The sequence below is a fragment of the Populus alba genome, chromosome 8, assembly GCF_005239225.2.
Source record: "Populus alba chromosome 8, ASM523922v2, whole genome shotgun sequence".
Taxonomy (NCBI): domain Eukaryota; kingdom Viridiplantae; phylum Streptophyta; class Magnoliopsida; order Malpighiales; family Salicaceae; genus Populus; species Populus alba.
Genome location: NC_133291.1, coordinates 12,023,501 through 12,041,695, shown reverse-complemented (window position 1 = coordinate 12,041,695; position 18,195 = coordinate 12,023,501). Strand labels below are relative to the sequence as shown.

Below are 18,195 nucleotides of genomic sequence, written 5' to 3'. Positions count from 1 at the left end.
GAAGTGCGAGGTCCGAGCATGTATAGGAGTGTGGTTGCTGTTGTTTTTTAAAGTGATTTCACTTAGAAAAGCATGCTAATAATATTTTTTTTTATTTTTTAAAAATTATTTTTGAAATTAGCACATTCAAGTGATTTGAAAATATCAAAAACATATTCATTTAAAAAAAAAATTCAAAATTTTTCAGAAACGTTTTTGAAAAGCATTTTCAATCCCAAACAGGCGCTTAAGAACATGGTCATCGCCCTCCTGTTTTTGTTTTTTCCAACCTTTGAGCTTGTGTTTCCAGCCTTGATGTCCAATATTTGATTGTGGATGGACAAAATCTTTATAGATATCTAGTGATTTGTGTTCTTTGGAAAGTAAATACCTTGTTTTGCTGTCTTGTGAGAAAGCAGTTTACTTCATTTCATACAGAATCCGAATTCTCAGTGCCGTGAATTTGGAACCACGTCTTCCTGCAATTTTACAACTCATGATTTTCTTAAATTTTTTATCTCAATGATGCGAAACCAATGCCCCAATCTCTTAGTTGTGATGTCTTAATTTTCCGTTATATCCCAAGTGTTTTGAAACAAGCTTCTATGACTCTTGTCTGGATCATTACCATTGTTAATGACCCTTGCCTATCAAATCATTTGGCTGCCATTTTTGTTTCTTGAGATGCTCTTCTCAACACGAAAAATCATCTCTAGTTGATGATCAGAAACACAAAAAGAAAATCCTCCCACCACGGTTTGCGAAGAACTGAAAAATTTATGCAATTGCTCTTTACCTCTTGTTCTCCAAGAAATGTTTTCTCCAGATTCTCATGGTGCGCTGGAAATGACTTCCTATAAATATTACATTTTTTTCTGCATGATGGTCAATGGCCAGGATCCATTGATTGTAAATTGAATTTGATAATGGTATTTTGGTATAAACAATAAAATTTTTATAACAGAAAAACAATCTTGTTGTATTTTAAACATTAAAGGTTTTTTTTATCAAATTTTTATATTTTATATTCAATCTCAAAATAATAACAAAAATTCTTAATTTCAAGGGAGATCTTTGAATTTGGCTGCAAGATTCAATTAGCAGCAAATAATATACTTTTAGCTCTCTGACAACAAATGATCAAAGTTAACTAAATAAAGAAAAACCGGAAAACGAAGAAATTCATACTTGTACTGGCTTCAGTGTGATGGTGCTATCTTCTTCCTTCCCAGAAAAAATCAACACGCTGAAGGAAAACTTTTGTATGGATTGCTTAGTGCAACAACATTGCCAGGACGTGAAAATACAACCTACATTGCAGAGGAAATCAAATTTCTTTGCTTGTAAGCTGAAGGGACAGAATTTTAATAAAGCCATATGTAGTTTCGGATTAAACAAATCATGACATAAACACCTCATCAGCACGTAGCACCTATCAACTATATATTCTGCGAGTAGTTATATGTCATAAATATTACCAAGTTTTTACTGATCACAAACATCCATTTTTCTGTATGTTGATAGTTAGTATAGGCATGTTCCAAAGAAGTTTAATGAGAAGTTGATTGATAATTACAAAAATCATATTATAGCTTTGAATAACAATATTGCAATCTTGAGATTTACCTGGTAATTTCCAAGTGTATGTGTCTTGAAACCAGCTGCACAGTAGTCAAAATAATACTCCCATGTTCGGATGAACTTCTCATTGAATCCCAGGGCATGAATTTTTCTACAGAGAAAATCAATGCACCAGCATAAATAGCCGGTTTGATTCTAAAAATTATAGTTATTCTACAACCAGCCACTGAGATTATCAGTGGGAAAAAAAGGAGATGAAAATAAACAGAACGAATGATATAGATTTCAGAAACTTCTGGTGTCAATTCTTGCAAATGCAATAGTCTTCTGGCGAGCAAACGCTAATTTTGATTCTGCACAAACTTTTGATGCATCCTACTACATGAACGTGTCTGTAAGGGAATCTATTCATCATACTGAAAATCAATTAAACTACTAAATTACCTGAATGAATGGCATGTGACTTGTAGCAGATTCTCAATAATTATTGGTCTGAAGGATTCTCTAACAATGCAACCAAGATTTTTTTACATTACAATCACATGGAATATTTTTCATTTTCTGAAAATAGGAAAAGCAATTCATTATTTCTTGAAGCCAACTATCTTCTTTTCTTTGGCACACGGATCAGGATCATGTCAAGCATTATTCATGCTAACTCTGTTGTAATTAAAGATTACTGCCTAGCATGTAACAGCGAATTCGAAAATGTAATATGATCAACACAGTGTAAAAAATATTCCTTAAAATGGTTCATATATCACGTCATGTTTTTAAATTAACACTATGTATAATTATATATTTTATTTTGTATAAGATTCATTAGTGATAATTGAAGGCGTAAAAGTGGTAGGCTAGGCATATCCATGATGGATGGAGACGCAAAAATTAGGTTAAAAAGGGCTCCTAATTAAGCCATATAAATATTATGAAAAAACTTGTGTCTTCCATCAACATATAAAAAACCTAAAGTTTGGCATAAACTAGAAGGTTCTTTCTTCCTGGCAGAACATGGTGAAGCTGACACCATAAGTTGCAAAATAATCTGAAAAATTCTGAAGTGACTTTTACCTCTGATTCTCCAGGAAATTCTTTCTCCAATATTTAAGTGTTTGATAGTAATGAATTCCAATGTTTTCCACATGCTCCACGCTGTGCAAACACAAACTTAAGTTCATTGTGCAGAAAAGTAATTTGAAGAAAGAACAATGGCATCAGCAGCAAAATTCAGCTAAAACTGACGGCTCTTACCACAGTCTCGATGAGGTGGCCATGGCTGATGTTATTCTTGTTAATGAAGGCAAGCATCCACCAGGAAAAATATATTCCTTAATAAAATCTGAGCTTTGTCTATACTCATCATATCTTTCTTCTGGTATTGATATGAACTACAAAAAAATGTTTGGAAACAGTCAGCCCCCTCAGTGTTAAGTAAAATGTAGAATAATGTGCATGGCCCAAACTGCTAAAGAACCTGACAATTAAGCACTAACTTCTACCATCGCTCCCATTACCTTACAATTCAAAGGGGAAGAAATAAGCAAAAAAATATAAAAATTCCAATATTTTCATTACCTGTAGGACAAGAAGCCCATTTTCTGCTAATACTGATTCGCAGCAGCCAAAAAACTCTTCCATGTATTCATGGCCGACGGCTTCTATCATTTCACTGGACAAGTGAAATATGAGGGCCATTAAAGTAATAGTATTAGTACAACATTTATGATCAAAAAGTAATATTTCGGTGAGAGAACTCACCAGGATATTATTCTGTCGTATTTCTGGGTCTTGGGCAATTGGCGATAATCGCAGAGGTGAAATGCTATACGGTCCTGGTAACATGGTTCATGTTAAAAACAAGTTACTTGATTTCAGAAAAAACCATGTTATGCTTCAGTACAAAGCAAAAGAAATCCCCTCTAGAAAACCTTGTCTCCATGAACATAACCAGGTTTTTTTTTTTTAAATGAGACATTGCCAACTTTTTCCTTGCTTGCTATATAATACAATCTCTAATTATGTTTGAAAGCTTTAACATCCATATGCATGTGAAAACTGCAAAAGGCAAAAGGCAAAAGGGCCACTGGCCAAAGAGTAGAAAAAAGCAGGAAAATCAGGGTGATATCAGAATTGCAATTGTCCTTCAAATTTCCAGTTCATACCTGGAGGCCAGCTTCCTTCACTTTCATTTCTGCATATTTTAGTTGTTCTTCAGATAGAGTGATGCCAGTGTATTTACATCCAGTTCGTTGGACAGCTTCAATGGCCAAGGTTCCCCAGCCACAACCAATCTCAAGAATTTCATGATCTTTACTGATTCTAGCCTAGATTGTTCAGGTGTAAGAACATAAAAGTTGACATGAGCATCAAGCAAACTTGGTCAAATTGTAAATTAGCTAAGTGATAGGCTCACCTTTTCGATTAGAAGAGATATTTTTCTCATTTGAGCATCTTTCAAATCCTCGTCTTTTGTCTTTAAACAAAACACATAAAAATAAACACATCATCAGATAAACATATCATGCCAGGGATTAGATTATTTTTTTTCATGCATTATTTTAAATGAAATAAAAAATAGGCAGGGATTCCAACCTTAAATACTCCACAGGAGTACGTCATTGTTTCATCCAAGAACAATGCAAAAAGCTCATTACTCTGGAGACGCAGCCAGAAAAGGATGTGAGCTTCTAGTATCACAAATAATTACACTTTTGACAACAAAAAAGTTCCAAGACCACAACAGAAGTAAATATATGGACAAATAGTGAAATCAACAACCTCTCACAATTCTATGATACGGGAAAAAAACTAGCGAGGTCACTAATTTAGAAGTTTGAAACTGTAACACCGTGAATATTATTAGAGAGTGAAAGCAGCACTATCTCTTCGTTCCTTCAACAAGGTTCAAAATGAATCTTAGAAACTAAGACTTTTGACAATGATTCCATGTTACACATCCTGCTTAATACGAATGCTTTGGCAAGTCCATTGCATTGCATGTTCACATATATAAGATCACAAAGAATCTTAGAAGTTATTCATTAGCTTTTCTTTTTATTTGAATATTTTCATTAGCTTGTCTCCCTCTTCTTTTTAGATATCGCCAAAATACACTGATGAGTTGAGGAATTGGCTTAAAGGCATAGTGAGAATGACAATGAAAGAAATGTTAGGCCTACTAATGCGGAACAATGAGCAAAAATAAGTCTTCCAACCAAAGAGTGATAGGCTGGGTTATTCTATGTCGTCTCCGTCCATATACTCGTGTATTCTGCAATGTGGGTCTAGTGTCCCCACTACCTACACCCTAAAAGGCTATATTTTTTGCTAGATCTGACAATTTAATATGGTATAGAACTAAAACCATCTTAATGTAATGGTTTGGTGTTCAAATGTTGGCACCCTCATCTTCATCTCAAAAATTAAATAGTTTTTCCATAAGCTTGCTAGCAGCCGTGGTCTATTTTCTTTTCCTTCCATTACGCATACAAGTAAGGACATTATAAAAATAATTCAACATGGCATAGAAAGAGATGTTTAAACATAATGTAAGGCCACTGGAAAAACTGAATTTTTTTGAATCGGTGCCAGTTTAACAATCTCATACCAGGTCATAATGACGAGAGATATTTCTGCGAGCTTGAGTAAGAGTATTTTGCCTTGATACATGCTGAATGAAAAATTTTGCAGATGCAATACCGGCTGTGAATAATAATGGTGTCCACCAGCCCCTGAAACCAACAGGGTGAGAATACTTAATGAAACAAAGAAACAAAAATATCAATCTCTTGTAATATCATATTTTCAGAGCTACCAGTCATAGCATACCTTTTCTTGTTCAGCTTTGATGCAGATTTATTAGCATCTCTATTTACAATGAGAATCTGCAATACAAATTAGTAAAGAAAGTTCTTTGAAATTCAATCCACAAGAGATAGATTAGATCAGTTATCTCACCATGAAAAGGTTTAGAAGGCCTTCATCTTTGTTAACAAAGGAAAAATCACCATTGATATATGCATCTGCAAGGCCTAAATCAGCCTGTGTCATTATCTGAGAAAAATTTATTGAGCACATTAGTTGCAGTAACAATTTTGAATTAGGCTTTTAAATTATTCTAAAAAAAAAAAAAAAAAAAAAACTTCTGTTTGTAGCATATCAATTCAGTTCAGTTTTTTCCTCTTGATTATTTTGAACTCAAGGTGGAATGTGATTTGCTTGGAAGTGAACTACAATGGCGTGCATACCTTCCAGTAAAACTGGGGATTGTGAACCTTCAAAACAGTTTTCAGTGAACATTTTTTTGTAGTTCCCTCAAAGGAGAAAACTGTGCCTCCTTCCTCCAGCAAACTGTCAAATCACCATATATTGATTGAAAAAGAGAGGATAATCTAGTATGGACTCTCAATATCAATAAGATTCAAGACGAAAAAACAAGCTTATAGAAGAAATGAGAATAAAGTTAAAAGATTTGGACAAATGACAAAGATAGCAATGTTGCGACAGGAGATGATGCAATGAAAAGTGGTGTTAGATTGGTAGACAATAGAGGAGGTAAACTGCAGAAAGCCTACATTATGCATGCCTGATTTTGTAACATCAAAACGCTAGAAAGAAAACACAATAAAAAGGGATAGCAATTATTTTTATAAGTTAACTCACATTAAACAGCCAGTGGAGATATAATGTCCAAGAAATCTAGTAACAAAAAGGCGCGCCCCAGTTTCTAACATAGAAGGTGCCATATGTTTTGGATTGCTCAGAATGGCACAGCTGTTTCCAAGAAAACCGTTTGCAGCAACCATGCCTGACTGCAAAGTGTAATAGAAACACAGAATTTCATTTTCTTTTATCGGAACCAATACAAAGAAATGTTATATCTAACTTGTCAGTGGCAGAACACCAACTTCATGAGTTCATGAAAAGAAGATATGAATGAGCTTAGTGGGTTCATGAAAAGAAGAGAACAGCTTATCAGTGCATGATTCCTTTGTGCCCTAGAACTAGAAACATTTTATAGCTTCCCAGCAAAAAGACATGTGGAAACTGACCAAAAATAGAACACAAAGGAATTTTCTTTTCACTACAAACATAGGGGTCAAAATAGAGGTTGTCTCTACTTAATATTAAGCAGCTTAAGAGGCACCTATGCCTACCTTTAGTCCATCTTCATGGAAGCCATAACCTGAAAATACAACACGGAATGCTCTGCTGATCAGTATCAAAATAGTCCAGGCACCTAAAATCTGAGAAGTGGCAATATCTCTGAAGGCTGAGCAATAACAATAATAATAAAAAAGAACTATAATGGAAACTTAAAAGGAACTTGTCCCCTGATTGTGTTGAAAAACATGAAAAAATAAAGTGCAGTACATATGCTCATCTTCCCACATCAAATTTGAAACTGGCTTGGGAAGTTTGTAAAAAAATTAATGTTAGCAGAACCTCTCGTAGTTGATTAAAGAATTTTCGAAATTATCCAAGGTTGTCAATAATTGTCATAGTCTTCAACATTCTATATTATACCCAAACAGTGTTTCATTTCTCTTTTTTTTTTTTAATCTGGATTGCCCTAAATGAAATCATGGTGGGCATTATGAATGCAGCTTGCAAGGAAAAAAAAAAACTACAGAGCATAGATAGATGTATCAGAATAAGCAAACATTGTATCTATTCTAGTTTCCTTTCTTCTTTACAAACGAAAGACTTACCCTGGTATGCTCCACAAAACCAAATTCTCCTCTTGCCTTGAATATGATCAAGCTCAAGCGAAGCTTTTGTTGCAGCTACAGATGGAACAGGATGGCCAGTTGACCACTTGACCAAGGTATGATCTGGTGCATGATCTGGATTGAGTGTCACAAGAAAAGGTAGGCCTGTTTCATCAATATTCTGCAGAAAAATACAATATTTAAACAATAGAATTAGATAGAGCGATATTGGGCTTATTCCTTATTCTTTTGAAAGTTGACAGATAAATTCTGAGACTCAATTACAAACAAACCTGAAGCACATTCAGCCAATATGTCAGGCAGACTTTATTGTCAGTACTTCCTAAGAAATTCCATGCACTCCATGCTGCTGAGTTTTGGGGCATAAACTTTTTATCACGGTGAAGGAAAATATCGCTGCCAATAGAAATAGTAGAATGATTGCAAATCTTGAGCGAATGAACTAAACGAGTTTACAGTTGCATCAACTTTTCAACAGTTTGTTTTTGTTAAACTTCTCAAAAGAAGGACTACCAGAGGACTACCGATAGAAATAGTCCTGACATTATAATTCTTGCACAGGTTCATTGGAAAGGATGCTGCAAATTTTTAAGCTTCAAAAATTTATGGCAATTTAATAAATGAAGGGAAAAAAAATTCTCTTCTATTTGAATAGTGTGTTACTTGGTTCAAACCATCAACTGTCAGAAAGTGGTATCTCAAACTTGATAAGTAATTGTCCTGTAAAGTGTGGTGCAAATGTACTTAATTGCCAAAAGTTTAAGCTGATGATGTTTAGTCCTACAAAGATGTCAGCTACGGCAGAAAAATAAATGAAAAGTGGAAGAAAATAAAAATAATTACCTATATATATATTGGAAAGCACCAAGTATTCTCGTCTCATCAAATGTCGCTTGCGTTCCTAATAATGCCAGAGCATCTGGGGCATGGACAGCCATTATGCACCCACTGTACATTTCTAGCAAGCCATCTCTACAGAGAACTGCGCAACCTGCTAAAATACTTCTCATGTTACCATTAGAATTACTCGAGCTAAGTATTATTCATCAATCATCAAGGAATTTTCTGTAGATTATTTTCCTTTTTTCTTATTAATTTTATTCAAGTTTTTCTTAGCTTTTGCAGAAGTTGTAGATTTCAATGAACTTCTGATTTTAAAACACGTCACATCTTCAAACATAATCATCGTCAACTCTTATGTTATACAGCATTTACTGCCACAAATTTCCTAGTATATTAATGTTACAGCTTACCTTCGTCTGTAGTTGAAACAGCCTGTATCTCACAACCGGTTCGTATCTGGCAACCCCAACTTTCCAGCTTTTCTCTGACCTGATTGTTTTACCACGTTGAATGAAATTAAACACAAGAAGAATGCCGTTTCAGCTCAAAACTAAATACATTAATTAAAACAACGACTATTCAGATAATGTTAAGAAAGAAATATGGTGTAGTCCAGTGAAAGCAGCAAGTGAGCACCTTGTTGACATAAGAATGCGATCGCCGTGTGACAGTGAGCCACTGAGGCCGACCAAAGAGCTGCAGAGTACAAAGGCATAGTCAATGAAAAATCTAATATATCTGTTTGCCTAGAACTCCAATAGCAGACAAAAGCATATGGTTTGCTTATGTAATGCCAAAGTCAATGTTGCATATAGAAATGGCTAAATGGCAAAGATGAGCGATTCACTTTAACAATGTGTGCACATATCAGCATCATGTATTGGTTGAATATATGCATTCTACTTATTTCAGAAAACATACAACACTTACCTCAAGTAAATGATGATTACGGCAAAATGAAAGTACAGAGAAAGCTGAAAAGCTCATGACTCCTTCTGAAGGGCAGGACCATATCGAACCACATACGGGAATCTAAAATATGCAACGTTATTGGTGTCATGAAGTAAGGCGACCAAAAGTAGAACCTAATTAGAAGGTTGAAAAAACGGGACAGGATATATGTTCTAGAGATCTCACAAGATAAGCCTTCTGAAATAATTCAGAGTAACCTCGTGACTTGACAAATTTCCCTAAGGTCTCATTCCTATCAACATCTGGATTGTTCTCAAGCATCTCAAGATAACTGCAGCAGAAAAGAAAAGAAAATTAGTTGCCATTCCCATTCGGAAGCCATTAAAATTACAGCGAGTCGTTAATTAATGCCTTAAAAGGCTAGTTTATGAACAGAATCAAATTCTCAAGTCAGAGCTCAAGAAACCACAAGCTGCCTTCGACTCCGTTTGTCTACACGGCTGCGGCTGTGTTTTATTTAAAACGCAGCACGCAGCCGTTTGGTAATATAAAAAAGCAGTTTACTGTTCATGGAACCCACACAATTTTTGTGTTTAAAACGCTGAAAAGGAAAAGCAACGAAAACATGCTTTTCACTTGAACAGGAATTCTCTGCACGTTATAAAAAAATAGGAACAGTGCAATTCACTGCACTGTTCACCAGTGAATTGCACTGTTCACTTGCACTGTTCACGGTTGTTTTTTTTTTTTTTTTTTTTTTGTGAAAGTTTTAATTGTATTAATTTTTTTTTAAAAAAAAAAATAGTTTAAAGAGTTAAATTCATTGACAAAACAATATTTTTTTCTCGAAAAACTAGTATAAAGTGAATTAAATTCACTCGCACAGTAATATCAATTTTATAGTTTTTATCGAATAAATTTTGTACGTAATGGAATTATAAATAGTTTAATGGAATAATAAAAAATATTTTATATAACGTATTATTTTTTTCATGATGTAATAGGAGTAATTAATTTTATAATATTTAAATTTAAAACCATCAATATTAATATATATTTTTTTAAATTATTTTATAATCTCAATTTCAAAAGCATTCTTAACCAAACACATTAAACTATTTTTTTTTTCAACCTCAATTTTAACCACAGTTTTAACCAAACACCTATTTTTTCAAACCAACCTCAACTAAAAGTACTTTTTATAAAACAACTTTTTTTAAACCACAACCACAACAGCTACCGCAATACCAAACACACTCTTCGTCCTATATGCCCATACAACAAATAACACTAGAAGATTAAAAGCCAGATAAGTCCTAGAAGGTATTTGCCATGATTCCTGCCAAATGCATGTTCAGCTAAGCCTTGAATGATGAACTCAAGGCCATGGGGCATGTTTTTGCACCATAGAATCAAATTGATTGCTTCGTTTGCTAATGTCAGGTTTGCATTAGAAAGAAAAACTTGAAGGTACAATAACATGTGAGGCAAAATTAATTAAATGGAATGGCTACTGCACATCCTAAATCCTTATGAACAAAACACTGAATAAGTTTGATGTCAGCAGCTAATGTTCAGCTCCAAAATACAAGAAACACATGCGGTGTAAGTTTAATGTCCTAATGCACATTGTACAAAATATCTGAAAAGAGAATGGCTCACCTGAGTACATCATCCTTAAACTTGATAATTTCTCGAAGCATTTTCCAAAAGTACGGATTTAACATATTCTTCTTCTGTGCAAACAAACCTGATAACCCATTTCTGCTACCCCATTCACAACCCTGCCCTTCGTCTAAGCTCACTGAGAATGACATATCCGATAACTCCATATCTATTCCAAGGCTCTCGAAGAACTCCATCATATTTGGATATGTTACCTGTTTATATGCCGATACTCTCCAAGTCAATTAACCCTACTCATTGAGTGTAACAAAAACTACTACATTGCTTACATAAAAAATAAACGTTCTTCAATTGTCATAAGCTATCAGGCCAAATCAATAATCTTTGATTACCTAGGACCACATAGTAACTTTAAGAAACAATATCAAGTATGATGCATGTGAGTAAACTAGTTTTTGCTCACACTTGAACCACTAAACCACTAAAATTGGTAAAAGCTATCAGCCATTGCTATAGACGGTGGGCACAATTTCTGCAGGCAATTTGGAAACCAGAGCAGTAGAGCACTAGCAATTCAAGATATACCAGAGACTAGTGTAGTTAATTTTCTCAATAAATAGATAAAAATGAGCTTGTAACAGTCATCTTCATACCAATCATGTCTTTCAACTTATTAATTTTATTTTAGCTTTATGTTTTATTTTCACTTTACTTGCAGCTTTATTCGCTTATTTTTCTTTACTCCATGTTATCAACCTCATAACGTAGTTAGATTTCTCTATCTAAAAGTCCATACTAGTTTTCTTAGTTTTGCGATCAAAAGGCTTACTCATCTCTCTGTTTTATCCTTATAATCCATCAGCTTAACAGGCAGTAGTTGACTCATAAATTTACATAAAAATTGAATTGCCATGTTAGGCTGGACAATTGCCATGCTATTATGATTCGATCCATGTACACTTGAGTTTTGTCTTCAATTATCAAACCATCCAGAATTTCTTGTCCACCTTAGCACTTTTAGCCATTCCCCTCGAAACCTTGGGAGACATGGTGCAAGCCTTAAGCTTAGCAGCACATTAACTTTTTGAAGTTTCAAGCAATCAACTTTTATGCAGACAACAACAATGGCAAGGGAAAGTTCAAGGTATGTCCTGTATCTAGACTATTCATCAAATGCCATGAATTTGATATTTCAATGCAATATGGTTAATGTCCATCACCCCCTTCAAAACATGCAAGAGTAAAATCAGACACCGGCAACTTGTGCCAGTTGACCGAACAGGATTCGTATTTGGTGAACAAAATTAATTATGGAAACCCATTTAAATTTTCGGATGAATTTTAACAGTTTCGAAAGTTTATCTTGAATAAGTCCTTTTCTTACTTATTTTTTTTTCAGTATCTTCTTATGAAGCAATGACCAATCATCTCCCAAAAAAATGTCATGGACACTTAAACTTGTCTATTTATTTATTTTTGTTTTTGTCGTCGTGAGCTAGGTTTTTACATAAAAAAATTAAGCCATAAGCAAACAATTCATATATGCTAGTAAATTCTTTCCATCAAGAACAAAATAACTAATCGAAATATTTACGAGGCTACCTTATTGGAATATTAACCAACCATACCTGACATGATTGATAAAAATAATAGAAATGAATAAATTATAAGTAGAAGTACAGAAAAGAACCTCACTAATTGAAAATATGTATCTATTTGTCTGTATCGAATTTTCGTTTTTTAATCCCCCCCCCCCCAAAAAAAAAAAAAAAAAATATATAGCTCTAGCTACACTTAATCCGACAAGTACCAATAATGATTGGATTCATGTATTTCCATTTTTAACGTGGTAATCACGAGAACATTCATCAATCCATACCTTAGCAACAAGGGGAAGAGAGATCAGAGAGAGAGAGAGAGAGAGAGTTTTAAAGAAGAAAGAAAAATAGATTAGAAGATGTGGCTGACCCGATTGAAGACCATGAAGCCGAGGTCTAAATCAACACCATCAAAGCTGACGGTCTTGGCATGGCCGCCTAAGTAATCCTCTTTCTCGTATAGAACAACCTCAACTCCTGCCTCTGCAAGAACATAAGCTGAAACAAGTCCACTAATCCCAGCACCAACCACTGCTACTCTCATTTTTTACTCTACTCTATTCCTGCATTGGTTACATTTTCACAAATCTTTGAAGTCTCGAAAGAAAAGTATATCGAAGAGATCTCAAGAAGCTTGATAATATTTGTACAACTCGTAAATAAATAAACATAAACACATTTTATCAAGTACCAAACTGTGATTATTTATTGAACAGCCACGATACAGAGAATATTTGCCCAAAATATTCCCATGTATACAAAATCAGAAGTAAACATTTACCTGTAATGGCAAATTTTGCTGGATTACATTATCTCTCTTGATATAGCAATGAGTATCTCCTCCAAGCTTGGATTAGAACTAAAGCCACCATTGGTTCCCATAGTTCGTCTTTTTTTCATGGCCAGTAATATTGCTCTAATCTTATAGTCGCACACGCAGAGCGTACACTAGAGAAGGAGAGAGAAGTAATAAGAGAAGAATGATCGAGCTTAATTACCTCTGCAAAATGTTATCAGGATGTGCGATTATGGTCTGAACCAACAATTGGCCTTCCCGTGAAAGCTAGTATAGCTTCACGTTCCACCTGCCGCAACTCTCAAAAGCTTCTCTGCCTTCAAGCCAGAGACGTCTAAGAAGACAAGTCTGGCTAAAGTAGGGTCTCTCTCTCTCTCACACACTCCCCTTCGATGAATGTGGCAGAAGAGTTAACTGGATAAGCGACTATTGCGTTTAGTACTGTTACTGAAAAGTCTTCAGCTGTAAATACATAATTTCAAATCCTTGAAACTTATTTGAAAAGATAGCGTAGTTTTCAGTTTTCCATCGTTTTAGGCTTGGCTCCCGTACGTGGTAACAACCTCCTTGGCGGTTAAATTTTTTTTTTTTTTAGAAATGTATTAAATTTATTTTTTTATATATATTAACATATTAAAAAGATTTTAAATTTTCAATTGTATTTTCAAACGAGTTCTTTTAAATTGCGGTAGCTTTGTTTTTTATATTTTTTAAAACATATCTGATCACTTTTTTTATATATATAAATTTTAAAAACACCTTATGTGTGAGTGAAGTGTTTAAAGCTTTATATATATTGTATTTATTTTTTATTTTTTTTAATGCGGGTATCTGAACTAGCTTAGACGCACCTCGACTAATTCCACGAGCTCTGAAATTAACGATCATATAAGTCTCCGGTAACCATTATATTAATAACTACATGGTAAGTAAACCTTTTATTTATTATTGTATTTCAAATCTAAGTAATTTTATATAATAAAAAAAAATAAAATAATTTTAACAATATAATCTAGAGATAACTATCAAAAATATCTTCTCCTTCCAGGAGGATGTAATATCATTTTATATAATTTTCTAAAATAACAAATTAAATCATACTTTCCATGACCACACTTATAGCGTGTTTGACAGTGTGGTAGCGGTTGCTTTTCAAATAGCTTTTCGTGCTGAAATACATGCCAATGATATTTTTTTCATTTTTTTAAAATTATTTTTGACATCAGCACATCAAAACGATCTAAAAAGTACAAACCGCACTCAATTTTAACAAAAAAAAAAATTAAAATTTGATGAAACACCGTTTGGAACGCAATGCCAAACCGTGTCTAAGACAAATATTTCAATATTTCAATAATTTATCTTTATTGGAGTAAATTATAAATTCATCCATCTGGTCTTAAAAACGAATTAAATAATCCTTTTAATATTAAAAACTAATTGAGTAGTCATTAGCCATTCTTATTAAAAGTATTTTGTTCTTAGAAATTCCTTCTTTTCTCACAAATATTTCAATATAATCGTTTTTTTTTCTTTTCCTCTTCTATCTTTTAAAACAGAAAAAAAAAATCGAACGAAGTGAAGAGGAGCATGAAAAGGATAAAAGGATTAAGTTATAAATACATTTAAAATATAAGGATTAAATATATATTTTGCAAAACCAAGAGTTGACTATTATAAACCCAATTTATAATTAGTTTTTATTTATTAAAAAAACAACCACGTTTCGAAACCTTTCCTTTTGTAGAAAATAAAAAGTCAGTTGTGCAGTGCCTGTCCTTCATTTTGTACGCCCCACAATGGACCACGTGATCGTGAATCCAGCCTCAAGGAAGCAGCGAGAACTTGTGGATCTCTGGCAGTCTAGGGGAATCTGACAGCGCACATCATGGGTGCAAGTTAACGTATCTTCTGACGATTCTGATAAAGTTTTTCCAACAGTGTCTTTTGGCCTCAGCTTGGCGAGCCAAGCATGTCCTTGTTGTCTGGGGAGAAGTAAGAAGAGAGAGGGGGGGCAAAAAAAAAACTGTACAGTAAGCAAATTCGAGGAAGACCATGTGACGATTTGAAGGGACTGCGTTTGTTACTGGGAGCTTTCGCGCAGTAAAAAAAAGCAGTAATTTGGTAAAAATCTAAATTGTATTTTTTTAACCGTGTAGCCTATTAAAAATAATTAAATTTGAAATGTAATTTTTATATATTTTTGTAATTGAATGTTGTAAAACTCTGTTTATTTTTGTGTTTTAAAAATATTTTTGAAAAAAATAAATTTTTTTTTTATGTTTTTATATTATTTTGATGCGCTGATATTAAAAATAATTTAAAAAAAAATTATTTTGATGTATTTTCAAATAAAAAATATTTTGAAAAGCAACCATAATCATACAATTACCAAACATTTTATACATGTTTTTTTGCTATATATAAACCTCAACCATAATTTTTAACAAACATGTATCTAAATTTAACTAATCACACCTAACCACACTTTTTTAAAACTTATTTTTTTCAAACCACAACTATAAAAAAATTACCTAAAAAACAAACACACTATAAAGGTGCGAAATGCAATAACTTATGTCTGTTGATATAGATGTAAAGATCTTTTTAAAAATAATTTTTATTTAAAAATATATTAAAATAATATTTTTTTATTTTTTAAATTTTATTTTTAATACCAAAACAATTAAAAACACTAAACAAATTAATTAAAAAATTAAAAAAACATAGTTGAAACACAATACTAAATAGGTCCTCCAAAATCATTAAAATATTGCTTTGTATGGTTGAATTCTTAGATAACATTTGCTTAGTTAGAAAGAACGAAAATAAAATAATATAGGAGGAAGAAGAATGAATAAAATATATATTTAGAAATGTGTTTGGCTTAGTGAAAATAATTATAATTATATAATTGAGGGTGTACAAATAATGTCAAATGTAAAAGAGTGTATTTTACCCATCTATTATTCTCATTGAATAAAATCATTGAGATACTAAACAAACATTAATATTTTTTTTATTTATATTTTAGAAATATCTTTACATCTTATTATATTAGATATATGAATTATACTTAAAAATATTAATGTCAAAAGTTGATAATAAAACAAACGATGAATTCATAAAAATTAAAAGAATAACAATTCTTAGAATAAATAAATGCATAATTATGAAAAAGATACAAAAAAGTTGATAATAAAATAAACAATGGATTCATTAAATTAAGAAAAGATATGTTATGTACAGTGCATAATGTGTTTTTGAAATAACGGTAGCATACTTTTCAAAAATATTAGTTATTTAAAAATATATTAAAATATTTTTTTTTCTTTTTTATATTAATAAATTAAAATTATTTAAAAATACTAAAAAAATATCATTTAAATATTTTTTTTCAAATGAAAGATGTTTTTAACGTTTTTACTACAATAATTGTAAAGTGATACTGTACATTTATTGAAGCAGGATTGCATTTCAAAAAATAACTTCATAGCTAATATAGATTCGACAATTGTTCATTAGTGGAGATTTTTGTATTTATGCCTGCAACTTATCAGTTCTATAAATGTGAATAAATTATTATTACTGCATACTTACATATAGGTGATGTTACGGATTCTTTCATGTTATAAAGTGATGGATAAACATGTTTTATAAATGATATTTTTATATAAATTTAATGTAAGGTTGAGTGATAATCCAAAATATCTAGATTTGGTATAATATTTAGCCCTTATAAATGGGCATGACACATTTTCCATGACTAATATCATTGGGTTCACTTATACATTGATATCAAATATACATGAGTCTGACAAGCTGCTATATTTAATATTCATGGATCTAGCTGCACATTAAGCTTATATACATGTTAGTCTAATAAACTATTCGGCCTAATATTTTTGAGTCCAACTACGCGATGAGCCCAAATAAATATAAGTGTAGCAAGTTGTCAGACACACATTTCTAGATTCAGCTATACGTTGAACCCATATACATATGCCTTTAGCGAGCTTTTAGATCCATTATTTTTTTGGCTCAAATGGATATAAAATTGACAATTTTTCTAGATTCCATATTAGGCTACATGATTTTATTTGTTTATTCTCATCATTTTTATCATAAATTATTAAAGTTAAATATATTCATCTCTCAATTCTTCAAGGTGTATAAAACATTTCCATCACACATTAATGATATGTAAGAGATATTTATCCATTATTAATTATGTGTAAGATATATTGTCTCGCATTAATATATAAGAGATATTTATTTCTTATTAAATACTTTTAGGGCAAAATAACACTCTAGTATCTTATCTCTACAAAAGAACATGATTTATGAGCTATAAATACTACAAGAAACCTTCAACTCCAAGTTCACAATCTTTTCATTCACAATCCTTTAGAGTTTTTTTCTCTAAAACGTCATTGCAACTTTTTCTCTCTAAAAACAAATTCTTAAACATCCGAGAGTTCATAAAGTTATATTTTTTTTTTTTGCAAGTATTAGCCACTAACCATCTTGGTTTACCAAGCACTAAGTACCGGCTACCAGCCATGTTAGCTAAGGAGAATATATTAAATTAATAAACTCAAGAAATTAATTGGTTATCCAACACACAAGTCTTGCTCTAAAGCTATTTAGATTTTTTTGGTCATCATCATAAAGATTGTTGGTATTATCAATATTTAAATAACATTCATAATTATCAAATTTATGGTAAAATAAACTTCATGTAAAGTGTCTAAAAAATTAGTTTTAATTTCGCTCAATGGAATATTATCGAAATAAAAATAATTATTTACTACTACTACTATTTTAATTCTAAGAAATATAAAAAACACAATACATTATAAATGCTTTGTTTTTTATTTTGATTTTGATTTTGATTTTGATTTAATTTAATTCATAAGCTATATTTTTAATTAATACAATCTATAAGATTCCATTAATTTATTATTATTATTTTTTTTAAATTAAGATGTTGGTTTTATCACAAAACAAGGTGTTTCTTTTACACACGCACATGGCATTAGACATAACCATGTAAAAAACACACAAATATAGTTTTACAAAAATAAAATCTAAGTTTAAAAAGCTAACTATATCTCCATTCGTAATC

The 18,195-nt window shown here is 32.1% G+C and overlaps 1 protein-coding gene across 8 annotated transcripts; it reads right to left on the bottom strand.

The window, feature by feature from the left end:
• Window positions 1–1,013: 1,013 nt before the first annotated feature.
• LOC118057550 (uncharacterized) lies at window positions 1,014–13,544 on the bottom strand. Of its 8 annotated transcripts, XR_012170626.1 has the most exons (26): window positions 13,270–13,542; window positions 12,642–12,834; window positions 10,710–10,927; window positions 9,273–9,378; window positions 9,066–9,167; window positions 8,772–8,831; window positions 8,546–8,624; window positions 8,136–8,286; window positions 7,565–7,688; window positions 7,272–7,452; window positions 6,717–6,745; window positions 6,223–6,371; window positions 5,808–5,910; window positions 5,518–5,613; window positions 5,389–5,444; window positions 5,168–5,291; window positions 4,153–4,215; window positions 3,974–4,033; window positions 3,723–3,884; window positions 3,319–3,392; window positions 3,136–3,229; window positions 2,812–2,948; window positions 2,632–2,712; window positions 1,606–1,711; window positions 1,168–1,289; window positions 1,014–1,063 (listed from the first exon to the last, which is right to left on the bottom strand). XR_012170626.1 is itself a non-coding variant. In XM_035070168.2 (25 exons), exons 2-25 carry the CDS (start codon window positions 12,813–12,815, stop codon window positions 1,218–1,220), a joined length of 2,601 nt encoding a protein of 866 aa, XP_034926059.1. In that variant the 5' UTR covers window positions 12,816–12,834; window positions 13,053–13,542; the 3' UTR covers window positions 1,014–1,217. The 8 variants fall into 8 exon arrangements, 7 of the variants coding, with proteins under 7 accessions (XP_034926059.1, XP_034926051.1, XP_034926066.1 ...); XM_035070168.2 differs by having other exon boundaries at window positions 1,014–1,289; window positions 13,053–13,542; XM_035070160.2 differs by having other exon boundaries at window positions 1,014–1,289.
• Window positions 13,545–18,195: the final 4,651 nt, after the last annotated feature.